At 29.8% G+C, this 25,496-nt stretch overlaps 1 protein-coding gene across 2 annotated transcripts; it reads right to left on the bottom strand.

Annotated features, from left to right (window-relative positions):
• Positions 1 to 798: 798 nt before the first annotated feature.
• Positions 799 to 9,082, bottom strand: LOC145335038 (uncharacterized). 2 transcript variants are annotated; one of them, XM_080180725.1, is made up of 6 exons: positions 8,969 to 9,082; positions 8,414 to 8,457; positions 3,726 to 3,804; positions 3,239 to 3,337; positions 1,323 to 1,390; positions 799 to 986 (listed from the first exon to the last, which is right to left on the bottom strand). In XM_080180725.1, the coding sequence occupies exons 1-6, from the start codon at positions 8,991 to 8,993 to the stop codon at positions 855 to 857; spliced, it is 447 nt and encodes a 148-aa protein (XP_080036851.1). In that variant the 5' UTR covers positions 8,994 to 9,082; the 3' UTR covers positions 799 to 854. The 2 variants fall into 2 exon arrangements, with proteins under 2 accessions (XP_080036851.1, XP_080036852.1); XM_080180726.1 differs by having other exon boundaries at positions 799 to 980.
• Positions 9,083 to 25,496: the final 16,414 nt, after the last annotated feature.

Below are 25,496 nucleotides of genomic sequence, written 5' to 3'. Positions count from 1 at the left end.
TAAAATATAAAAAAAGTTATCATAGTTTAAATTAAGTCTCTTTGACCTACAAACTAGAAACTGCTTTTAATTCAGAAGAGGTAATATTCCCCATAATATATCCTAAAACCAGTCTTATATAAAAGCTAAGATGACACCAAATTTATTAATCTATCTTTTTACTTCAGTAGGATTTTCTTATTATATATATGAAGATAGCCAGGAGTCTTAAGAAATAAGACAATGAACAATAAGTTGATGTACAGTAAATCTCAAATGATTATAAATAGGATAACCCTTTTTGAAGAGTTTAATTTTTTGTTGAAACATTTGCATACTACTAGTTTAAAACTTCAAAATCCAATAATAGTAACTAAAGTTTTTGAGCCAACGAATAAGATAACGAGGTATAACGTGTAATTTCAACAGTCCAATGCTTCCTCCCTCCTGGAGAATACCTGTTCTTGTTTTATTTATCTTGTTGTTTCTTTATCTCTGTCGTAAATATATTAGAAAACATTTTAAGTATTTTATCTAAGAGTAAGGTATGACGACATTTATGAATGTCAACACAAGAAAATCGATAGCAACTCTTATCCCAATTATAGTTGGATTAATATTTCAACAAAATTAGAAAAACGTTTAAGCTAAGATTATGTTCTTTTTTGTAAATCCTTTTATCGTAACCTTTTTAAATCTTGTTATTGATTTAAACAACTATGGAATTAAAATTTGCTATCCAAGTTTATAACTAAAAAAATATATTACTTAAAGAATGAAATAAGTTTTTGGACATCAGTTTAAACAGAATATCACGACTCTCAAACTTAATATTTATTCTTAAAATTTTATTCCAAAATCAAAATATAATTTAATCAAAACCCTTTCAAAGCTTGCTTTTGTGACTTCAACAATCTGTCCATAAGTTTGATTTGGTTGATTAAGTAGCTTCTTGTCATCATTGGTGTCGCGGATTTTTTAAATTGTCTTCCATGCTTTTTCTTGCCCTAGGAAACAAAAAATAGTTTTATCTAAAAAAGTTTCTAGTGGCTTCGCCTAAAACCTCAAGGAGATACTCTAAAGTGAATAATAGGGAGGATAACCATTGATTCATTAATTTATATCTTAAATAAAGGTGACTGGATCAACGTCTGACTGTTTATGCATGTACCGTCTGAATTATACGGTTGTTCTTTGAACAACTACCCTCACAAGAGAACCCCCCCCTAGAAACAATACCCCCAAGAAAATTCTTCTGAAAACATAAAAAGATCTTTTGTAACAGAAAACACATATCCATCTCTTTTCTTTTAATTTAAAATGTTTTTAAAAGAAAAATTAACCTTAGAAACATCTCTGCTCATTTTGGATGGTAACATTGGTAAAGTGTCAGCAGACATTCCCATATCTCCTGAAATTTTAGTTGGTTATTTTGGTAAAGTATCAGCAGACATTCCCATATCTCCTGAAATTTTAGTTGGTTATTTGGTAAAGTATCAGCAGACATTCCCATATCTCCTGAAATTTTAACTGGTTATTTTGGTAAAGAGTCAGCAGACATTCCCATATCTCCTGGGTAAAATACCAACTGTTATTCCATATCTTTGGGATTCTGATTTTTAAAAAAAGAAACTCCCTATAGAATAAGTTAAACATATATGTACATGTAAAAACATAAAATTGAAATAATAATGATAAATTTCCATAAAATTAGCTAAATTTATGTGTATATTGATTGAAACGGTTACTGTCAAGTTCAAACATTCAAACTTACATAGTAAGGGAAGCAAAACCTTTCTTTTGGCAAAACTTTTTTTATTTATAAACTGCGAGCCAAAAAAATATGCAAATTCGAATTTTCAAAATGGCAGCTTCATTTTTCATTTGGGATGAATTTACTGTAAATATAATATGTAGATGAATCTTTTTGTTCCAAGTTTCTACCGTTGATTTTTTATTAATCAGCACCAATGAAGCACAAGATCTCAAAAACAGCATTTTGGGTAAAAACTGGTGAACCAAAAAGATATGCAAATCCAAAACAAATCAATGGAAAAACGATTTTTTTTGCACTTTTCTTCTTTTTTAAAGATTGATTCTGATAAATTAACAATTTTTTAAGGGATTTATGCATTAATTATTATGAAATGTAGTATAAGGTAGAAATTAATGATTTTTTAAAATAAGATATATAAGAAAAAAAGAAACTCAACCCCTATCACTTTAGAGGTCAGCTGCTGACCTCCAGTTTAATGGATGTAGCCTAATACATGTTAAAGATAAAAATTACCCTGAAAAGTATACAAAAATGCTTTTTAATGTGTTAAAAAAAACATTTTAAAATCTTGATTTTGAGGATGATGTCCTTTCAGATGCTCCTATTGGTGATGATGGTGAGCTAAATGTTATCTAAGTACATGCCCATTACAACAACTTGTCTATCAACCTATGTACCATTTTTTGTAGTCATAACAATCTCCAATGGAGCCTGACGTCAAGAAATATAAACATCTTCTGAAAACTATGGTAATTACCTTATGAATTAGAGTAATTAAAATTGCATTTTTTTTCTTTTTTAATACTGCTTGGCTGGAGGCTGCTATGAATACAAAAATTGGACCATAGTTCAATATATAAGTTGTCATCATGGTCATGCACTTTGATAACATTTGGCTCACCATTACTACCCATAGGAGCATCTTAAAGGCCATCATCCTCAAAATCAAGATTTTAAAATGGATTTTTTTAACACATTAAAAATAATTTTTGTATACTTTTGGGAGTAATTATTATTCTTAATATGTATTTAGCTTCATCCATAAGACTGGAGGTCAGCAACTGTCCTCTAAAGTGATAGGGGTCAAATTTCTTTTTTTCTAATATTTCTTATTTTTAAAAATCATTAATTTCTATATTATATTACATTTCATAATAATTAATGCATAAATCCCTTAAAAAATTGTTAATTTTTCAAAATCAATCTTTAAAACAGAAGAAAAGTGCAAAAATATCGTTTTTCCATTGATTTGTTTTGGATTTGCATATCTTTTTGGTTCACCAGTTTTTACCCAAAATGCTGTTTTTGAGATCTTGTGCTTCATTGGTGCCAATTAATAAAAAATTAACGGTGGAAACTTGTAACCAAAAGATGCATCTACATTTTATATTTACAGTAAAATCATCCTAAATGAATATTAAAGCTGCTATTCTGCAAATTCAGATTTGCCTATTTTTTTTGGTTCGCAGTTTATATACTTGCCCATGTCAAAGCCTTGATCATTGCTTTTCATTGGAGGTTCCGCCACATAATCATCTCCAACTTCATTCTCACTTTCAGTGTCGTCATCTCCCATAGCCTTGCAGGAGTCATCAAGAACATTTTTGTATGAATTTTTATAAATAGGAAAGACATTTTGGGTATAGTCCCTTTCGTGTCAACGCCTCTTAAGGGCGTTTCGTCGTATTTTCTTTTCTCCTATTTCTAGCTCCTGCGGAGGGCTCAACCATGCGGGGCAATTACCTAAGCTTACCTAATATAACTTATCAAAACCTACTGTGAATATACGACAAAACGCCCCTTAAGGGCGTTATCACTAAAGGGACTATACCTAATTTCCAATGTTAGCAAAGCTTTTTGAAGAAAAAGTTTACAGTTTTAAAGAGTTTAGTTACCGACATGTGAGGGAGGGTAAGCTTTATACAACAAGCTTTCATGTTAAAAATTTGATGTTATTTCTTTGATTCCTGGATGTTTGTGACTTTAGCTCCATTGTAGTACAGCTGGCCGTTCACCAGGGTCATCCCAGGTATAGCCAGCAGTTCTGACTAGATAGATAGATAGATAGATAGATAGATAGATAGATAGATAGATAGATAGATAGATAGATAGATAGATAGATAGATAGATAGATAGATAGATAGATAGATAGATAGATAGATAGATAGATAGATAGATAGATAGATAGATAGATAGATAGATAGATAGATAGATAGATAGATAGATAGATAGATAGATAGATAGATAGATAGATAGATAGATAGATAGATAGATAGATATATAGATAGATAGATAGATAGATAGTTAGATAGATAGATAGATAGATAGATAGATATATAGATAGACAGACAGACATATAGATAGTAAAAACACGTGTATTAAACGAAAGTTGTTTCCCATAAGTTACACAGAAAATCAAATTCCACAAACAGCAGAAAAACAGAACTTTTATTACACGATCTTGACTTAAAGTCCCTTTTGTTTAAAATTCCTTAGCTAGTGGTTTCATCTAACATTACCTCAAAATTTAAACGTCTCTAGTATGACAAGATGTAAGATAGATCCATAAAAGATATTGTAGCAGAAAGGAAGGAGACAATAGATTGTTTAATACACTAGTCCCTATAGTTTTTAAATAACGGTTTCTTATTCGTTGGCTTAACAACTTTGGGGAATGTTATGAATTTTGGTTGGTTGTTTCATTAAGTTAAGTGTACAATGGTTTCAACCACTAATTGTACTTTACATAAGATTTATTTATATCAATTTATCTGCCATTGTCCCTTTCTATCCCTGTATTGTATAATAACTGAGTAGTATATTATGCACGCACAGAAACATTTTATTTTGTGGCATTAATTTGACAGCGCAGTTATTTATTACAACATTATTAAAAGCAAACATTTTTGATAAATAGAATATGTCTGTTCGTCTGTTTTGGTTTTTTTTTTGGTTATAGCTGATTTTAATGATTTTAAGTGTTATAATCTGTATAGCCTACGAAGGACGTAAGTCACTAATAGATCTTTCAGAAAAAAACTATTGAATGAACGACCTTTGCCTGGAAGTCATAACTGTGCATAAAAATGTATTATGGCGCGGTGTTGGGCCGAGACTCGAATATAGCTCCTACCCGACAACAAGTGGATGTGCTATTTGTTATGTCATTATTTAAAATGTCATTGTCTGTGGATTAGATTCACTGTATTTGATGTTGCCACTCTTGTTGTCATAAATTATCTTGTGGATATTTTTATCTCCTTAATAATATTAACTTTAACATTTTAGATAGATATATGTACAGTATACAAGTTTTCCTTATTTTAGAATTTATATATAAAACAAGGATGACAACATCCGTAAGTAGCGAAGCACAAAAAATAAAATCATGGATGGTAATACGTACAAGTAGATTTAAAGTGTATTTATTAATTGATTTATAGGAGAAAATAAACACGAAACCCTGTTTTATTTTGTATAATGATGACGGTCAAAGTAAATTACATAAAAGATGCTCATAAAAATGGGAAAAATTATTTTGATACTGATATCCCAAAAAAGTTTTAAAATTGGACCAAAAACACCAAAGATATGGGGAAATATGTAAAACATATAAAAGTAGCAAAAACCTGCTAAAAGGCAGTCTGACCGCCATGCTTGTTTTCTTAAAACGACAGGAAATTTAATTTTTAAATCCTTAACTTAAAAAAAATTGGAAAATTGAACTATATACATCAGAAATGGAAAAATTTAAAAATAGCCAAAAACCTGCAAAAAGGAAGTCTGACCGTCATGGTTGTTTTCTTTAAACAACAGGAAATTTAATTTTGATATGTATAACTGAAAAAATTTTGGAAATCGGACCATAAACACCAAAGATATGGAGAAAAATGTGAAAAATACAAAAATAGCCTAAAACCTGCTTAAAGGCAGTCTGACCGTCATAGTTGTTTTCTTTAAACGACTGGAAATTTGATTTAGATATCTATAACTGAAAAAATTTTGAAAATCGCACCATAAACACTGAAGATATGGAGAGAAATGTGAAAAATACAAAAATAGCCTAAAACCTGCTAAAAAGCGGTCCTACCGCCATCGATGTTTTATACCTAATTGTGCTCCTTAATGATAAGAATGTTGTCAAAAAATTTCAGCATTCTATCTTATATAGGAGCTTAGTAAATCCCATTTCTCCCATAGCGTTACGGACTGACGGACGGACTGACGGACGAACTGACGGACAAAGTGAATTATAGAGTAGCTTCGCTACTAAAAAGTATAACAACATCCATATGTAATAAAGAAAAAATGAACAAACGGACAAAGTGAATCATAGAGCATATTTTCAGTGGTTATAAAAAGAAATAAGCGATTTTTTCTCTAAAAATAAGTATATACAGTATGACCCTCGAAAAAGTATCTTTAAGGGTATACAGCCCTTATTTCTTAATGTATCATAATAAATAGCATATGTCCTTGTTCTCTGTACATTTCCACACAAGCATATATAAAAAAATTAATTTTACCTTCATTAACACTGGAGATTTTTAGAGCTAAAGTTTTGAAAAAGTGACTGAGCAAAAAGTAACTTTTAACATAAATTGACTTTTTTGGCAAAATTAAGATAGAAATCCTATTATTTTTGTTACTAGCAGAAACTTTATACAAAAATGAAACAAAAAATTTAGGTTTTAAGTTAAAAGTCTTTTTTCACACATATTTTTGAGTCTTTCTTGTGTAATGATATTTTGAAAAACTTACTTATGAGGCAAAATTGTTTTAGATTAAAAAACCAAATAAATCTTTATGAATATAGCAGGAATATTGTTTTTGTTTCATAATCATAACTTTAATAACAAAAAATTTATAAGGAAAATAAAATTACATTATAATGATTTTTTAGTCTAAAAAGCTTAATTAACCCCCTATTAAATGATTGAGATGTCAAAAAAGGGGGCGGAGCAACTGTCATAATTAATCCTTTTCTTAAATAAGGGTAAGTAAATAGGCTGAAATTTGCAAATAATCAATTCATTCAGTAGTATTTTTTGCCTTTAAAAATTTATATTTTTTGGTGGAATAAAAAGAAATAATTAGTTACCATGTTTTTCTTTGTTTATCATTCTTCAGTTACCAGAAAGACATAATGTAACCATCCAAAAATAGTGGAAACCAAAAAAAATTATTTTTCTCAGTCACTTTTTCAAAACTTTAGCTCTAAAAATCTCCGGTGTTAATGGAGGTAAAATAAAAAATTTTATATATGTTTGTGTGAAAATGTACAGAGAACAAGGACATATGCTATTTTTTGTGATACATTAAGAAATAAGGACTGTATACCCTTAAAGATACTTTTTCGAGGGTCATACTGTATAACTTTAGAAGCAGGACCGACAGTTTTTTTACTGGATGTTCATTGTAACATTTTACTATTTCTGCTATTTCTTTTTATTCATCTCTTTTTTTGATCAATGAACATTTGCTTACTTATAGATGGTTTCATCCTTGTTCAAACTTGTCCAAATAGAAGTAAACAAGGATGACAACATCCATAAGTAGCGAAGCACAAAAAATCGTAGATGGGAATACGTACAGGTAGATTTAAAGGTTTTTACTAAAATCAAGAATAGATTTATTGGATAAAATAAATATGAAACCTTGTTTTATTTTGTATGATGACAATGGTCAAAGTAAGTTATATTTAAGATGCTCATAACAATGGGAAAAAATATTTTGATACTGATATCCCATAAAAGTTTGAAAATTGGATCAAAATAAACAAAGATCTTGGGAAATATGTAAAACGTATAAAATAGCCAAAAACCTGATAAAAGGCAGTCTGGCCGCCATGGTTGTTTTCTTAAAACGACAAAAAATTAAATTTTTAAATCCTTAAAAACTTTAAAAATTTGGAAAATCGGACCATATACACTGAAGATATGGAAAAAAGTGGTAAATATATTTATAAATAGCCTAAAACCTGCCAAAAAGGCAGTCTGGCCATCATGGTTATTTCCTTTAAAGACGGGAAATTTAATTTTGATATCTACAACTGAAAAAATTTTGAAAATCGGACTATAAACACTGAAGATATGGAGAAAAATGTTAAAAATATAAAAAAACAGCCTAAAACCTGCTGAAAAGGCAGACTGGCCGTCATGGTTGTCTTCTTTAAAAGAGGGGAAATTTAATTTTGATATCTATAACTAAAAAAAATTTTGAAAATCGGACCATACACTGAAGATATGGAGAAAAATGTGAAAAATATAAAAATAGCCTAAAACCTGCTAAAAAGGCAGTCTGGCCTTCATGATTGTTTCTTTAAACGACAGGAAATTTAATTTTGATATCTGTAACTGAAAAAATTTTGAAAATTGGACCATAAACACTGAAGATATGGAGAAAAATGTGAAAAATATAAAAATAGCCTAAAACCTGCTAAAAATCGGTCTGACCGCAAATGATGTTTTATTGTCAATTGTGCTCCTTAGTAATGGAAATGTTGTCAAAAAATTTCAGCATTCTATCTTTTATAGGAGCTGAGTAAATCCCATTTCCCCCATAGCGTTACGGACTGACTGACGGACGGACGGACTGACTGACGGACGGACGGACGGACAAAGTGAATTATAGAGTAGCTTCGCTACTAAAAATTACCAAGTCTGCTTTAGAACTTCCTATCATTACTCCAAAAACGACCCCTAAGTATTTTGCCAGAATTATTTTATACTTAAAATTGTACATTTGTATATTAGTTTTATACTCTATTATCTTATACCTTCGAAAGTTAGTTTGTAACGTTTAAAAGAAAATGGTATTTTCTCCGCTTCTATTTAAAAAATTAAAGTATACATCTATTTTTGTGATGATTATGACTGATAAACATCTAGTAACAATGAAAAAAGAATATGTGGATATTGTTAGAGATGATAAAATGTTTCTCCCACCTGGCTAATATCGATAACGATACTTCACCCCCCCCCCCCCCCCCGCTTATGAATTTATCTCATTATCTCCTCTAACCACAAAGGAATATATTGAAGAATATATGAGTGCTGTATTAGCAACCTGAAATGACGACAAAAAATCCCTTGTCACCATATCTACGTATTCTGTATCCATTTTAGTAAGTAGAAGAAGGAAGTGTGATGCTTAATATCCTAGGAACTTTTTGATTTACTCAATATCAATTTCAAAATATAATCCTTGCACCTATGAAAAACAAATAAATTTTCATTTTAATTTGATGCAAATAATGCAATTTTCAAACTAATGTATTTTTAGGATTTTTTTGTGTAGAATGAAATTAGAGAATCATATTGTTTTGAATTGTTAAAAACTTTAATTAGAATTGTATTACTTGTTAAAGCTACGTTATCTTTATTGTAGCGAAGCTACTCGATACTTTGTCCGCCCATACGTTCCTAACTCTAATGGGGAAATGTGATGTTTAAGATAGAATTTTTGTTATTTTACCTCGTTCTTTCAATAAACAATTAACTTTGTCTAATTGGTCCGTTAGTCTTGCAAATAAAAAAAAAATATTTTCACAGTAGCTTTTGATTTGTTAATTTAGGTTAGGTTAGGTAAATGTTAATGATTGCTCCGCAGGGTTAGAGCTCCCCGCCTGTGAAAATACCATAAAAATTAATCTCACAAAAAATCATTTTATACATTATTGTAGCCAAGGTAATATCGAACAAATTTGCTTTATTGTCATTTGATAGGAACATGGAGAAAAATGTCATTTTATAAAGGTAGGTAAAAAAACCGACTCCGCCCCGCTCCCGACTTCAACCCGCCTTACCCTGATATTTAAATTATTATCATCCTTAAATAATGTGAAGTCTCAAAATTAGTTATTGGGCCTCCATTAAGCACATTTAATTTAAAATAGATACTAAATAAGGATAATAACATCACTTAAAAATATACCTATCTACATTTTACAGATAGACCAACGTACCATGTAAGTTTGGTCAGCGAAATCATCCCAAAAAAAACATTATTCTATTCACATTTTCCCTGTATAAAATTAGAATTTCTCCAAAAGCATGCATGACAAATCAACGGACAAAGTAAGTTGTATACTTGATCAGTGAGGGGAATCATCCAAACAAATCAGTCATTTGATTTAACTTGAGGCATATTGTATGCAATATCCCCCATATAACAATTCCGAGAAACAATTAAGAATGCTTATTAAGAGGATTACTAGCGTCTACGCCCCTAGAGGCCTATAGGGGCACTTAATGGTGTAGGGTTGAATTCTATTATATTCTAACATAAATTTTATTTTAGATTTTAAAAGAAAAAAAATTGAGGGGGGGGGTAATTATTTTTGGGAGGGGGGACCCCCCCCACTTTTAATTTTAGTTGAAAAAATTAAATTAATTTTTTTTTTATGGGGGATGGTATTTTTTCTAGGGGCGATTTCTCTTGGGAGGTTGGTGAAACCCTCCCCTAAAATAGTTATAAACCTTCCCAGAAGCTACCCTGTAAAGAAAAACCTGATTGGTTCAGCGGTTAGCGAGATCCTTTGGTACAGACGGACAGGCAGACATACATCCTGTCACTTTATTATAAGACAAAATTCAGTACTCTCTAACCCGACCAAAATCTGAGGTCCTCTAAAAATCAGATAAGTAGGTTAAGTAGAGATTTGATAAAAGTGGTAATCATGAATTTTAGAAAAAACTTTTCTTATTTGATATATGTAAATATCATTTATACATATGAGTAAAAGTAAAAAGTACATTATTTTAAAAAAATATTTTTTTGCAAATTTTCCTTTTTATAAAAAGAAGATTTATCTTTCTTTGAACTTTGAATGCACTACTTTATCTGAAAACAAGGATTGGGATTCTAGCAAACAATTTTAGGTGAAGCATTTTTTCCAACCTAACCTTAAAACCCAATCTCTTAATTTTGTTTACATCCTTTAAACTGCCATATTAATAAAAATCTTAAGCATTTTCAAGTTGAATTATATTGCTGAATCAACTGGATGGTACCCAAAGTTTTATAATTGGCATATCTTATTTATTGTTTTAAAAACTTCAGATACTTGTATTGAATTTTGATTGAATAGTTCAAAACCAGAAGTGTATAAACAATAGAGAAAACAAGGATGACAACGTCTATAAAATCAAAGCTCTGAAACGGTAGTACAAACAAACATTATCACTTGTAGAGTGTCAAAACTGAATAATCAGAAAATAAATGTATAAAAGTGGAGAAAAATTTGTAAGTAAAGTCGTTGAAAAACTGCTTAAATACAGTATAATGTTTAAGGACAAACTTACATTTTTATAATATCTCTAAAAGCTAAGAAAACACAATATTTTGTAGTTAGAAAACCGACAGAAAAAAACGACTGTCGTTGCATTGATTACAGACTGACAGACCAAGTAAAGTATAAACTGGTTGCTTATTGTTAAAGAGACTCTTTACAAAAAATTTCAGTCGTCTATCTTGATCAACAGCCGAGAAAATCACGCTGATTTTCAGACGGATGGATTGACAATTATATTTTGAATTATAGAGTAGCTTTGCTTATAAAAATGAGAATTTTCTTTGATAACAGACAAAATCATTTACAAAGTGAATGTTTTAAATTTAACTTCTTACCTTTCTTGCAAAAGCAATAGAAATACTCTCTAGAGACATAATGTCTAAATCAGCCAATAGGAGAATAGTGTAGGTACATCACAGACATGTCATTGGTTCAAATGTTTTACATATTTGAACATATTTTTTTCCTTTTCTTCAAAAAAATCATCGCACTAACTCTTGAATAGATCTCGTATACAACAAATAATAAACCATGATTTTTGTCTGCTGAACAATATCCCTTTTTTAAGTTTGACGAAAAAAGATGTCAAATGGATTATCTAGATATATTACATCTATTATGAAAGCTTTGTTTATTAAAGCCAGCCACATTTATTTTGTTGCTCATTAATTTGAATGTTTAATTTCCTTAATTGAAACATAAAAACTTAGTTTTCATCAAGATTATAAGAAAATATATATATAACTCTTTTCAGGTAAGAAAATATCATATTATTATTTTTATCAAAATAACAACTACAAAAATTCTTCCAATTTAATCTATAAATTCCTAAAAATAAGCTCTAAGTAATTTGTAATACTTTTAAAAATATTAGCGAAAACGTACCTAAAACCTCTAGGAGAATATCAAGTAGGGAGGGAATTGAATACCCCCACCCCCCATTTAAATTCTAGTTTTATAAAGAAAAGTTTTTAGAGTTTTTGTGGGGAAGAGGAGCTAAGGGAGATCTTCTTAGGAGGGTGGTGGTGCCCTTATCTAAAAAAGTTATAAACAGATATCCATACTGTTACTTTTATATATGGATATTATTCATTTCATATAAGAAAGCTTCGCATAGTTCCCGGGATGGTTTTAGGTAGAATGGTCATTAGATTTGAATTTTATAAAGTGTATATGCAATTTTTCTGCGCTTCCCTATCCCTACGAATGTAGGGTCACTAAATACTAGGGGCGCAGATGACAAAATAAAGAAAAACTATTTTCTGTTTATTTATCCTTAAATATCAAGATTTCTAGAATTTACTATTTATGTTTCTTAGTTGTGACAATTTAATATTTTGGTTAAAGCATAAATAAGTTGTAAACCCTGGTGGGTTGCAAATTAAGTCAGGGGGGAAGGGGGACTTTGGGCTGTTTATTTCACTTGTCCACAAAGTTTTTTAGTAACGTTTGTTTATTGGGTTGTTTAACAACTTAGGAACTTCAATGCATTTTGATTGGTTATTAAGTTATGTGTCCAAACTTTTCAACCACTAATTTTAATCTACAGAATGGTTAATTTAGTATATAATCATTGAATATGTACATTCAATTTATCGGCCATTGTCTTATCCCTTTTTATCCCTGAAATTAAATGCATTTAAATAATTATGACATCGGGATAATACTGTATTATATTACTAGCAGATGCGCCCCTTGCATCAAAGGGCTTTATATTCAACGGTGTAGGTAAAGGCAGAGATAAAATAGCCTAAAACCACCCGGGACCTATATAACGCTTCCTTCGTATAGGAAACTCAATCACTTCAGTAGTGTTTGTCTACAGACAACAAAACCTTTATATAATAGGACGAGCGGATACGCCCTTAGAGGCCTCTAGGGACACTTGAAAAAGGAGGACGTCGTCCCCACTTTAAATTTCAATCTATAAAGTCAAAAAAATTGGAAGAATCCTTTATTTCTAGGGGCGATTTATCTCCCAAATTAGTTATAAACCTTCTCGAATCCAAGACATATTAAAAGCCTTACTATAAAGCAGAAAACCATCGGTTTAGTAGTTAGCGATATTCTTAAGAGATAGATATTATTCAAATATAATTAAAGCAAAAATATGAGTATTTAAGTAGTTAATACTTAATACTTATATGTAGAAAATATATCTACTTAAAATTTTTCACCAATTTGATTCAAAACATTAAAAAAAGAGCTTACAACCACCTGTTAGAATAATTTTAAAATTACACAAAAACAATATGAAAAAATTTATGTTTTTTTATGATTTTTATTTTTCTAGTTTAATATATTTTTTTTGTAAAAATGTTATTGTTAAATCATCTATTTATAGATAATTTCTATCTTACAAACACTTTTTATTAAAGCGTTCAAATATTTCCACCAAAAATTGTTTTCATTCTTGTTTTTCCATGTAGCTACTAATGGAGTAAAACACTAGAGGGAGAAAGGGTTAATTAACTGTATCTCCCCATCGAAACCGCCTTGTGCACCCTTTCTATTGGGTCATTGAAAATCAACCATTGGTGTCGCTTATATTAACACAGCCAAGTAGCAGAAAATAATTTAGTAGTAGACGAAAGAGGTCTTTGGAAAAGGAAGGGAGGTAGTTGTCTGTGTATACATGTATACTATTGATCTGTTTAGCTACTAATGGATGTAAATGGATATAAATGGATATATTGACAAGTGAAATTTGTAGTCTTTATAGCTTGCTAATATAGGAAACAGCGTATAGTGTCCAATAAAAAATGACGTCATACAATACAAATGACCAATGATAGGCCAGTATACAATTTACCATTGATCAAATACAATGTATACTGGCCGTCTGTCTTATTCTGCTAGAAATATATTTGATAGCAAAAATTCTTGTTTTCTTGGTAAATTTAGCTTGTATGGCAAAAACAACATAAGATCTGTCTATAAATCTTAATTAAAGAATTGTCTCTGTGTATCAGAGAAGGTAGAGACTAGAATATCCAGGGATCTCAGGGGATAAGATAATGGACGATAAATTGATGAACAAAATTACCCCATCTGAAGATCAAAATTATTCGTTAAAAAGTTTAGACACAACCAATCAGATTTCAATAAAAGTTATTGATTCAACGAATAATAAATGGAATGATAAAACTTTGGGTACCAGTGTAATTAACAATCCCATGTCCCCTCCCTCACTGAGGATATCTCACTCAAGACAAATAAAAACACTCCATACTCAATAATGTCATCTCAAAACGACAGAAAAATCCCCTTTTCTTATTGTTTTAAACGAGAGCAATTAACCCTGTAAGTAGCGCAGCTGTAGCATATCAACACCGCCCCCAGGCGTTTTTCAGTCCTTGGATACTTGTAATATATTGTGTTAAACCTATAGTATTCATTATTTACAAAAGGAATAGTTTATTAATAAATTCCTAATGCAATGTAATTTTTTATAAATGTTGATTATTAAATGTATATGTTGTTTTGTCCCAATAAATATTTGAATTTGATTTGAATTCTTTTTTTTTTAATTAGGGCAAGCAAACAAACAAAAAAGATTATAAAACTCAAGGTGCTTGTCTAACTTACAGTCAAATTTTCCCTACCTCCCTAGTTTTTATATCATTAAATTTTTTTTATATAAGCCAGACGGGCGAACAGTCATATCTATTGAGTAGCTGCGCTAATACTATTGATTACGAATAAGAGATAAAGCATAAAAAAAGTGAATAGCAGTTAATTTGGATATCTTATCTTGTTAATATCAAAATCTACAATTTTAGTATGTTTATTAGAGCACCATTTTTACACCCAATCTTGTAAGTGGAATCTTTAAGATACATCCAAGGTGAAGGTCAAGCAATGAAAGAAGGGAGGTCACTGTTTATTACACTGGTACCCAAAGTTTTTTGTTCTCGATATATTATTCGTTGACTCAAAATTTTTGGATACTTATAATGAATTTTCATAGGTTAGTGCAATAACGTTTTAACCAATGATTTTAATCTAATGATGGGATAATCTTATTTATACTCATTGGAGATATATATATAAATTTTCGTCCATTATCTTATCCCTTAATATCCCTGCAAACAATGCTACAAACGGTCATAACACGCAGTAATACAGTAAATAATATAACATGAAAAATTAATGATTTTTATCTTAATTAAAAAAATATACTTAAATATACATAAGATAAAAGGCTTATATAATGCAGTGCAAAAGATAGTGAAAATAACCAAATCAACCCTCTTACATAATCCTTTTATAAAAGTAACAGGATGTCTATCTGTTTGTGTGTACCAAGAGATCTTGCTATCTTTACAATGTAGCTTCGACCCTAGAAAAGAAAGACTGCTCCTATGTAAATTTCATCTTAACTTTACTTCTAAAAAATAGAATTGAAAATAGAGGGTGTGTGACTTCCCCATCCCCACATCAAGTGCCCCTAGAGCCGACAAATCATAATCAATTCATATCAAGACAAATATATAAAGATTTGTTAGTTCGGTCCCATAATTAAGAACACTTTGACTTACGAAAGGTATTTGACAACCAACCTTTTAGTTTATGATTGGGAAATAAGGTGAAAATTTGTTCTGGTTTGCAAATTTTTATAACATGCCCTGATCATTCGTTGACTTCAAGTTTTAGGTACGTTTATACATTTTATTATCAGTGTCCAAATATTTTAGTCAAAAACTACTGTAAGGGTAAATTTGTTTATAATTGCATGGTGCTGTTAAAAAATTTATTGCCCATTGCCCTACCCCTTAAGTTACATTGTATAATCATTATATTATTCTTCTCCAGTTAAAAATATGATTAGAGTTTTTTTTTAAGGGAGATGCATTGATATTCCTTCAGGTTTTATCTTTAACCCAATATGTTAAGTACAAGAAAAATTATATTTTTAGATCTAGAATAAAGTACTAGCTCTAGTTCTAATTAGTTAATGGTAAAATAACATCTAGATTTCGGAGTGTATATACATAAATGCGGAAAAATGACTTATTTGTAAAGTGCAGCTGCTTTGTATCTTGGGTATGTCCACACGTCGAACGGTTAAACCTGTACTTTACTAAAATTAAGGACATTCATATCTTGTTTACTTCTTGTTATAGCTTATTTTAAACATATAATTCCTTAAAATAAATTACCAAGACCATAACCAAGAACAGTGACTATTTTTTCGGAGTGTTGATGCAGCAAAATATTTTTCCCACTACCGAAAAAAAATGATTTCAAGCGCCTCATGTTTAACCAAAATAAGAATTCGGTTTATGAGTTATAACGCAATATAGACCTATAACTTTCTTATTAAATAGCATTCTTCATAACAATTTTAGCGAATCTTGATTAATGTATAAACACCTATAAGATTTAATTAAAAATAGTAGGTTGTAACTCGATAATCTAAGACAAAAATATTATGTCTACAAAGGAACAAACTAATTTGAACTCGAAACTATTAACCATATTTTTTCATAAACTATTATTAAATAGTATTCCCTTAAAGAGCTTGTTGAGTACTGAACCCCAATTAAGTATTTTTTTTTGTATGTTTGTTTATGAATATAGGGCAGGTTAGGTTTGTGTATATTGTGTACTGCTTAGCCAGGCATGGATTAAAAAAAAATATTAACTATTAGATTAATAAGATAAATATATCATTCAACAAATTGTCAGATAGTTTTCAATAAGCATGCTTTAAATGTACGTACTGATTTTCTGAAAATGATTATAGAGTCGCTAGAGTTTCTTACAGGAATCCTTATGCAAAGTCTGAAATTAATAGAAATATTCTAACATACCGTAATTAACGAAATTAGCTATTTAAATATTACTTACGGGCTTTTAAATCAATCGTAATTATGGAGAAGCTTTGGTAAAAAGAAATACCTAAAAAGTATCTTAGTTTAAGAGGAAAAGTGTATTTTTGTAGACTAAACAATTTTGTATGAAAGGAATAAAAAAAGAATATTCATAAGTATAATTAATTGATTCGTTGTCAGGAGCTTGTATTGGTTGTAGTGTATTAGAGAGAATAATATAATCATTTATAATTCTTGATGTTTAGTATCAATACAATGAAAAGTTTTTTTTTTCATAATTTATGACAGATTACTCTGATTATGTTACAAAACTACCTACACTTTGTTTCGAGATTCTTCTTGTGTATGGTAATCACCTGTTTTCAGGCCAAGACATGCTTTACTTTTACAATTGATGTTACATGGGTAAAAATTATAACAACTACAGTATGACACAGAAAAGGGGGGTAGTAGATTCGATTCTCCACTTTCCATTTTAGTATTGAAAAGAAATTTTTTTAAAAAATGGAATAAATTTTCCTCAGGGGGAGGGTGTAGGTTTCCTTTCCAAAAAACCGATATTAATTATCCATAGACAAAATGAAGCTGCAAAGAACCATATCGGTCAACAGTTCAGGATTAAAACAATTTTTCTAGTAAATAAATTAATTAGGTACTTAAATCAAAATTACTGCAGTCAATTAAATTTCCTAATTGTTTATTGCATTCTATAGAAATTACTTGTGTATTACTGTATTAACATGTCAATATATACATAAAATGTCATTTTCAAATAATTAAAGGCTTCAAATTTGGGGTATTATTGGGTCTACTTGTGGCAGTCTTTCAGCAATTAGATTGGTGTATTACTTGCAGGCTTCCTTTAACGACATAATAAATTAGGTACTTAACAAAACTACAGTCAATTTAAAGTCCTAATTGTTTATTCTATAATATAGATATTACTGTATTAAGATGTCAACATAAACATATAAATGAGACACAGATATAATACAGACTTAGTCTCAGGGATCTAGGGATATAGGACAATGGATAATATCCTCCGTTAGTAGAATAATTTAAATAAAATTATTAGGTATAGACAATTGGGAAAATATATTTTGCCACATTTTCCTCTCCAAACTTCCACCCTGACAATTTCTTTTATTCCAAATGTTGTAATAGATTTTAAAAAAGGGATCGGGTTTAAGCCATTCTGAAAAATCATGTATCGCAACACATAGTTATAAACCTTAATTTATCTACGAGAAGCTTCACTATATAAAAGGAGAACAATATTAGTTCATCGGTTATCTAGATCCTTAGCAACACAAAAAAAATATTATAATATAGATTTTCCATCTGTCCCCAAAAATCGTAAATCTGAAAAGGAACTCCTCCAGCAGACAAAACACCTTAAAATTTTTGAGTATATAGTTTTTAGAAAGCTAACTTTATTCTAAGGAATTGATCCGAGTAAAAGTTGAAAGAACAGATCTATAATAACTCTAATGTTGAAAGTAGAAAATATCAGTTTAATACAACCAATGACAAGTGTTGAATGTTCTTCCACCCTCCTGCTATTGGTTGAGTTAGATAATATGTCTCTTGAGTTAGTAACTCTATTGTACACAAAAACAAACAGACAAAAAGACAATCATCCTATTACTTTTATATTAGGCCATGTCTCTTTATCCTTGGCAGCCTTAATTATGTTCATTCATATTGTCACTTTAGTGAAAGAAACTAGAATTTCTTTACATTTATCAGAATTAGGCACAAATATGTATATGGGCCATGCAAAAGAATAATAAAATGTAAATAAAACAAGAAAGACAATTACCATAGAAGAAAAGCTAAAAAAGAACAATATTTATCATTGAAGGGAGACAGGTGTAAAGATCCTATAATTTCAGGTACCCTTCATTTTTAGAAACAACGTAGAAAATTAATTTATAGCCCCCTATCAGAGAGGGGGGGGGGGCCTTTGACTGTTTGTCACACTTGTCCCCAAAGTTTTACAATAACTTTTCTTATTCATTGGCTTTATAACTTTGGAAGTTTTATTGAAATTTGATTAGTTGGTTCATTAAATTGAGTGTGCAAACGTTTCAACAACTTATCGTAATCTACGGAAGGGGTAGTTTTGTGTATCCTATTGTGGATGTACATTGTACATCAATTTATCGGCCTTTGTATTATCCCTTTAGATGTTTAGATCCCTGCTTCCTGTAAGTAGGTATGTAGTAATAAGTCCAGTTTGACAGGAAGTAAGGGAGGGGACAATGGATCGAATATTCATTTTTTAGGAGTCTCAGACTTTGGATACTGGCTTAAAGGGAATGTGCAAGAATTTAGCAGGTTCTGACTGACTTTAGGTACTAGGGCATCAAATGCAGCTAACTCGCTGAGTTAGTTTTGAATATAGCAGACATACAAATTTTTTATGAGATGGCTGGTTTGAAATAAAAATTTCTCCAAAAAATATCATTTCATAGATAAAAACATTATTGTGATATTTGTGTAATAAACTATCTAAGAACTCTTGGATTTTTGTGGCCTTTTAAACTTTAGGAATATGGGTTGAACAAGTTCCAGGAAGATTTTTCTAGTAATTAATTACAGAATGGTTACATCAGTTTGATGTTATGGTAATCTAATTTTCAAATGAATGCTTTTTTTCTTTATTCTTATTTTATAGTTTTCTAAATTTTATTAACACTCCCTTTACAATTTTCTTCAAATTTTCTGGATAAATCTGGATTTCGTGGCCTTTCTTTGAAAACTCTTAAATTGAAATAATTGCCCATTGTCCCCTCCCTTACTCCCTGCCAGTTTAAAGTACTCATAAGAGGGGAGAGGGTATATCTAATTTCAATTTTTGTGTGTAAAACATAAAATGGCTACAAATTGACTTTTTAAGTTGTTAATTATAGAAAACTACGAATTAAATGTGCAAAGATCTTGGGGTGTGTGTATTTTATAACATTTTATTTATATTTGATATTTATAAATATTTTTTTCATGTAGGGAGGACAAACCAATTCAATCTTTATAACCATCTACCCTTTACCCCCCCCCCCCAAAAAAAAAAAATATTTATCCAATAAAATGATTAACAAAATTACCCCTCATATAGATTAAAATTATTGTTTTAAAAGTTTGGCACTACTTGTATCTAACCAATCATTCATTATTTGATAAAAAATACCAACATATGTTTATAAAACTTAGGGTACCAGTGAATATTCCAGTAGATCGTCCCCTCCCTCCCTGGATATTTTTGCAAATATGCATTTAATGAGCATAATATTTTGATCCTAAATCCCATAAGTATCTTCCAAGGACAATTAGATCAACATTATTTATTTATTTTTATAACAATAACAAGAGATAAAGAGCACAAGAATATAAAATTTAAAAAAAATAAGTCTGAATTTTTTATTAAACAAAGAAAATTAACACTCTGTACAAGCAAAATATAAATGTATAAGTCAAACAAAATTGTAAGTAAATTTGTTACAAAACTGCATGAATTCAGGATTCTGATTAAAAACTTACTTACATTTTAGAACTTTATCATATGGGGGTGGATCCAACACCACACTAATTTTGCCAGGGGGTGTATACAATGCATCCTCTATCTGACCTCTTCTGTATAGAAACATATTTTTGGTTTAATATATCATCTTTACCCCGTGACCAATAAATAAATATTAAAACAATATTTTTAAAGTGGGTTTCTAAAACGCAAAAATATTTGTCTTAAACGAAATTCCAATCCACAAATAAGTTATAGACTTTTCAAAAATCGAACTTACATAATTGTAACTCTGAGGTTTTTTAATGGATTACAAGAATATAAAAAAGAATTAAATAAAATGGCATATCTTGTGATTTATTGATATTTCCTTCCAAACATGATTTTTGTAAAAAATAGCATTGGTTATTATAACTGAGCTACTTGTTCAAAAAAGAAGCTTATCTATAATTAAATTTAGTCCGTATGATCTTCCTTAACGGATATCTCTTTTTGTAAATTTAGTAATGTTAGAATTGTCCCATCGATTTAAAACTTTGCATGATCTGATCATTCTGTAATAGCTTAACCCGATTTTATGACAATAATTAATCATCCTATTTATCTGCTTTGTTAAAATTCCTAGGGAAAAAAGGAATAATGTTATAAGCAAAGCATCTCTATGATAAAGTCCTAAAAAAGTAAGTTTGTCCACAAACAGAAGCATGTGTTTAAGGAATATTGCAACAATTTACATAACGTTTTGTTTAGACTAATACATTAATTACATTATTATTATTATTCTCATTAAGTTCTGACAATCTACAAGATTTACAATTCGTTTAGACAAAGCCCAAATTGTGTCAAAAATGATCCATGTGACGTATAAAACCCCTAAAAAAGAGATTGATTATCCCTCATTTATAAGTCATCACATCGATGATTTTTAATACAATTTTGACACAATTTGGGCATTGTCGTTTTGGTAGCTCTATATAAATTGTCTAATATCAAAGAATTGTGTAAAAATATTTCCTCGTATTCATTCGAATCCGGTGGATAGGAACCGGTTCTTATCCATACGAAAAAACTATGTCTAGCATCGTATTATATCCAGCTTTCTACGAATATAAAAATGTACAATCATAAGATTAAAACCATTTTTTAGCCCTTACCTTCGGCACCTCGGGGCTAAAAAACTGGTTTAAATCTTATAATTGTACATTCTATATCCGCGGAAAGCTGTTTATAATACGATGCGAGAAATAACTATTCTTCTACATACATATACTATACTATACATATATAATAGCAATGCAAAGACAAACATTGATTTCTTACAGGGTACACGTTTCAAAGTGTACGAATTCAGATGTTTTTAAGTAGAAGTTTATTGGAAAAAGAATACTTTTAATTAAAAAAGTTTCAGCTTAACTATCTTTAACAGCAGCCAAGTAAATTGCATTTTGCTTTCATACACTTTGATCTTAGCCAAAAGGCCGAGAAACGATCAAAATTCCTTTAGTATTAAGGACCGACTAACAGACAAAGTAAATTGTAAGGATAAGGAACCTTATCACACAAAATCGACCCTCTATCTTGAACAGCAGCTGAAAAAGATTTTGAATTTATAGCTATAAAAAGGCATCTTAATTTAAATATTTGAATAATATATTTAGTTCTATATACAGTTTAAAAATAATAACTAAGTAAGTTATCAGAAAATAGTTGTTTACCAAAAAAATCCTTCTATTTTCATTATATTTTCTGAGAAAAATACATCAAATATTTTTTTTACTTATCCCTTCAATTTAGTAGATGAGTTTCTAAAGAAACTAATATGTTATGAAAAAATAAAATGTCATATAAAAACACTAAATTGTTTATCTTTATATGTTAAGAAATTTTAAATATTTAAAAACATCACTGTCATATTTCAAAGTTTTAGACATAGAAAATTTTAACATTCTATAATAATGAATATAATATACGTGGATATTATAACAGGGGAAATTTTGTCTTTAATTTGGGTTGCTACCTTAGTCCTAATTTGTTTCCTACTTTACTTCAGGAAGACGGGAGGGGATGGGGTAAAATGTGTGGATGTGGGATTTCATTATATTAGCCAAATGAAATGACCATTTTTATTAGAGTAGGCGAAAATATGGTGCAACATCCAAGTTATTATATGCATATAGATTTCTTTAATTGTGTAAGAGTGACCCTGTAATAGAATGATATCCAATTTTGATTCCTAGGATCAACAAATCCAAGAATTATAGAAGTAGTCGGCTCAGGGATCTTAAGGGATAAGGCAATGATCATAAGCAATATAGATTAATGTTTTGGTTTAAAAGTTTGGACAATAATAGTTTGATCCCAACCAATCACAATTCAATAAAGTTCCCAAAGTTATAAAAGTTTGGTTTCCAGCGTAATTTACAGTCTAATGTTCCCTCCCTCCCTGAGCTAGTAGGAGATAGAAATACAATTTTAGGAAAGAAGGGAGTAGATTCATAGATAGAAATGTATTTTTACATTTTATGACTTTTAATTGTCAGTTAGTTTTAATATTTCATTATTTCACAATAGCCCTTATACAGGATGTAGTAAAGAAACAAGGATGACAATATAAACAAGTAGAAAAGCACAAAAAAACTAAAAAAAACTGACGAAGCAGGAATAAATATGCAAGGAAAAAATCAAGAAACAACTGACATGACAGTTTTATATGTTTTTATGTAGCATGGTTGACAGACAGTAAATGATCAAATAAATATGAATTGGTATGGGGATTATTCACAAAAAAAATCAGCTGTATCTTTAATAGCAGCCAATAAATAACATTTAAACCATTACGTTATGGACTGACGGACGTCATAAACTATGGAGTAGCTTCACAACCTAGAAATACAATCTTAAGTATGTCAGGAAGTTTATGATTCTAAAATAAACTAGAAGGCGTTAGATTTATTTCAATTTTAGAGAAAATTAATTCTAGATTTCATGAAATTTTATTATTATTTCTTTTAACTGATATCAAAACAAAAGTGCGATGAAATAAGATTTAATTAGACAAAACTGGAAACTAGCAATGGATAGAAAATACGTGGATATTGTGAAATTCTCGCATACCCTGATAAAATGTTTATCCCAGCTGGCTAATATACAATCCCCTGACCTGAAGACCAATTAATCCTTCATTGTCTTATCCTCATGTATTTGACGGAGAATTAAAATCTGATTTGTGGGATTGGCATTTCTAAGAACACTAAGAACAGATTAATAACAAATTTAAGAAATCAGAATATATTTATAAAAATGTACATTACAAAAAAAGACATATTATTTTACTGAAGCATTTTTTTAGGGACCGTTTGTGTGCAATTTAAAATCTCTAAAACCGCAAAAAACTTTAATAATTCCTTATTGGATTCAGGTTAAACGTGTCTAAAATCATACAAAAAAAAGTTAGGAAGCATCTAGAGGCTTTCAGCTCTAATATCAAAAGGGAGGAAGAAGGCAGGCAAAATAGCCTTAAACTATTTCGGGACCTATGTGAAGCTTACCTATAAAAGATAGTTCTTGAAATCTTAAGCTTCAGACAAAAGTGAGTTATAAATTAGATGTTCATTTTCAGAAGTAAGTTAAGCCTTTAATAACTATACAAAAGATCACTTATGTGCACTTGCTGGTAACAGACGAAAAATACCTTTCCCTTAAAAATATCAGGCTGACAGAAATACTAGCAAGGTTGACAACATCCATGAGCAAAGGAACACAAAAAAAATAATTTAAAGAGCATTTGTAAAAATCAAGAATAGAAATATAATACAGAAAAAAATACGATTTCTCATGTATTTTATATTTATATTAATATTTATATTTTGAAACATGACTGACACCGACGGATAAAGAAAATAAATTCAAGAATGCTCATTCCCATATAAACGACCCCTTAAATAGTGGATGTAAATATTCATTTATTTCCCGGAGGTAGTCATTTTTAGAGGATTTTTAATTTTTTTTGGAAGATTTTAGAATTTTTATTAATTACTAAAAGAAAGAAAAATTATACTAGGGAAATAAATGAAATTTAAAAACCAAAATTAAACCACATTTTACTAGCATAAAAATGAGTTTCTGTTTAAATGAGAATGATATTCCTAGAGGGAATCTTCACGATAAAAAATTCAGCCGTTTATCTAGAGTAGAAGCTGAGAAAATAGACTGACTGATTGACGGACAGACAGACAAAGTGAATTATAGAGTAACTAAGCTACTAACAATAAGTTGTGAATTATAAAAAAGAGGAAGGTGTAGCAAACAGTAAAAAAGTTAGTAACTTTAAACTTGTGTGAGGAAGAAAAATACGCAAGATTTGGTACAAGAACGATTTAGCAAAAGTGGGAAGCTTTAATTGTATAACCCGTTAAACCAAAAGGTGGAAAACCGAACCCCCAATTCCCCTATATTATTTCTAAAGACGGCTCTAACCTTGCGGGGCTCTTTTAACAATAATGTAACTCGAAGTAAACCTAAAATGAAATAAGCATGAGAAATTCTTTTTTCAATTTGTTTGTTAGCTTCAAATTGACATTCATCTCGTATTATGTAGTTTCATAATTCAAGGAAGGAAAACTGTTCTCAAAATTTGACCAAAAAAAATGAGCCGTGTGACGTCATAAAAAGGAGAGATGAGAGGAGAAGTGGGAAGGAAAACCCTTTAAAAAGAGATGGATCTATTGACGTCAATTGGCTCATTTTTTCGGACACTTTGTCGAGCTACCGAAATAAACTCAAAGTTTAATATTCATTTGAACAGCGAATTTTTTCCTGAAAGATTTGATGGTTCCTGTGACGATTTTGCATTTCTAGATTAGTAATTTTTTAGAACTAGATTTATCAATGTTTATAGAATAGCTGCGCTGTATGAGAAATTAAAGGTTATACTGGTTAGATACAGTGTAATGAGAGATTAAAATGATTTATTTGTGTCTAAATAATAGATGTATTAAACTTATATATTTCCCTCAAATACTGTTTTTGAGATCTTATGGTTCATTGGTGCTGATTAATAAAAGATTAACCGTGGAAACTTGTAAACAA

Source organism: Acartia tonsa, chromosome 13 (genome assembly GCF_053477335.1).
Source record: "Acartia tonsa isolate MP-2025a chromosome 13, ASM5347733v1, whole genome shotgun sequence".
Taxonomy (NCBI): Eukaryota; Metazoa; Arthropoda; class Copepoda; order Calanoida; family Acartiidae; genus Acartia; species Acartia tonsa.
The sequence above is the reverse complement of the archived record's forward strand: the minus strand, read 5'-3'. Positions and strand labels throughout refer to the sequence as shown.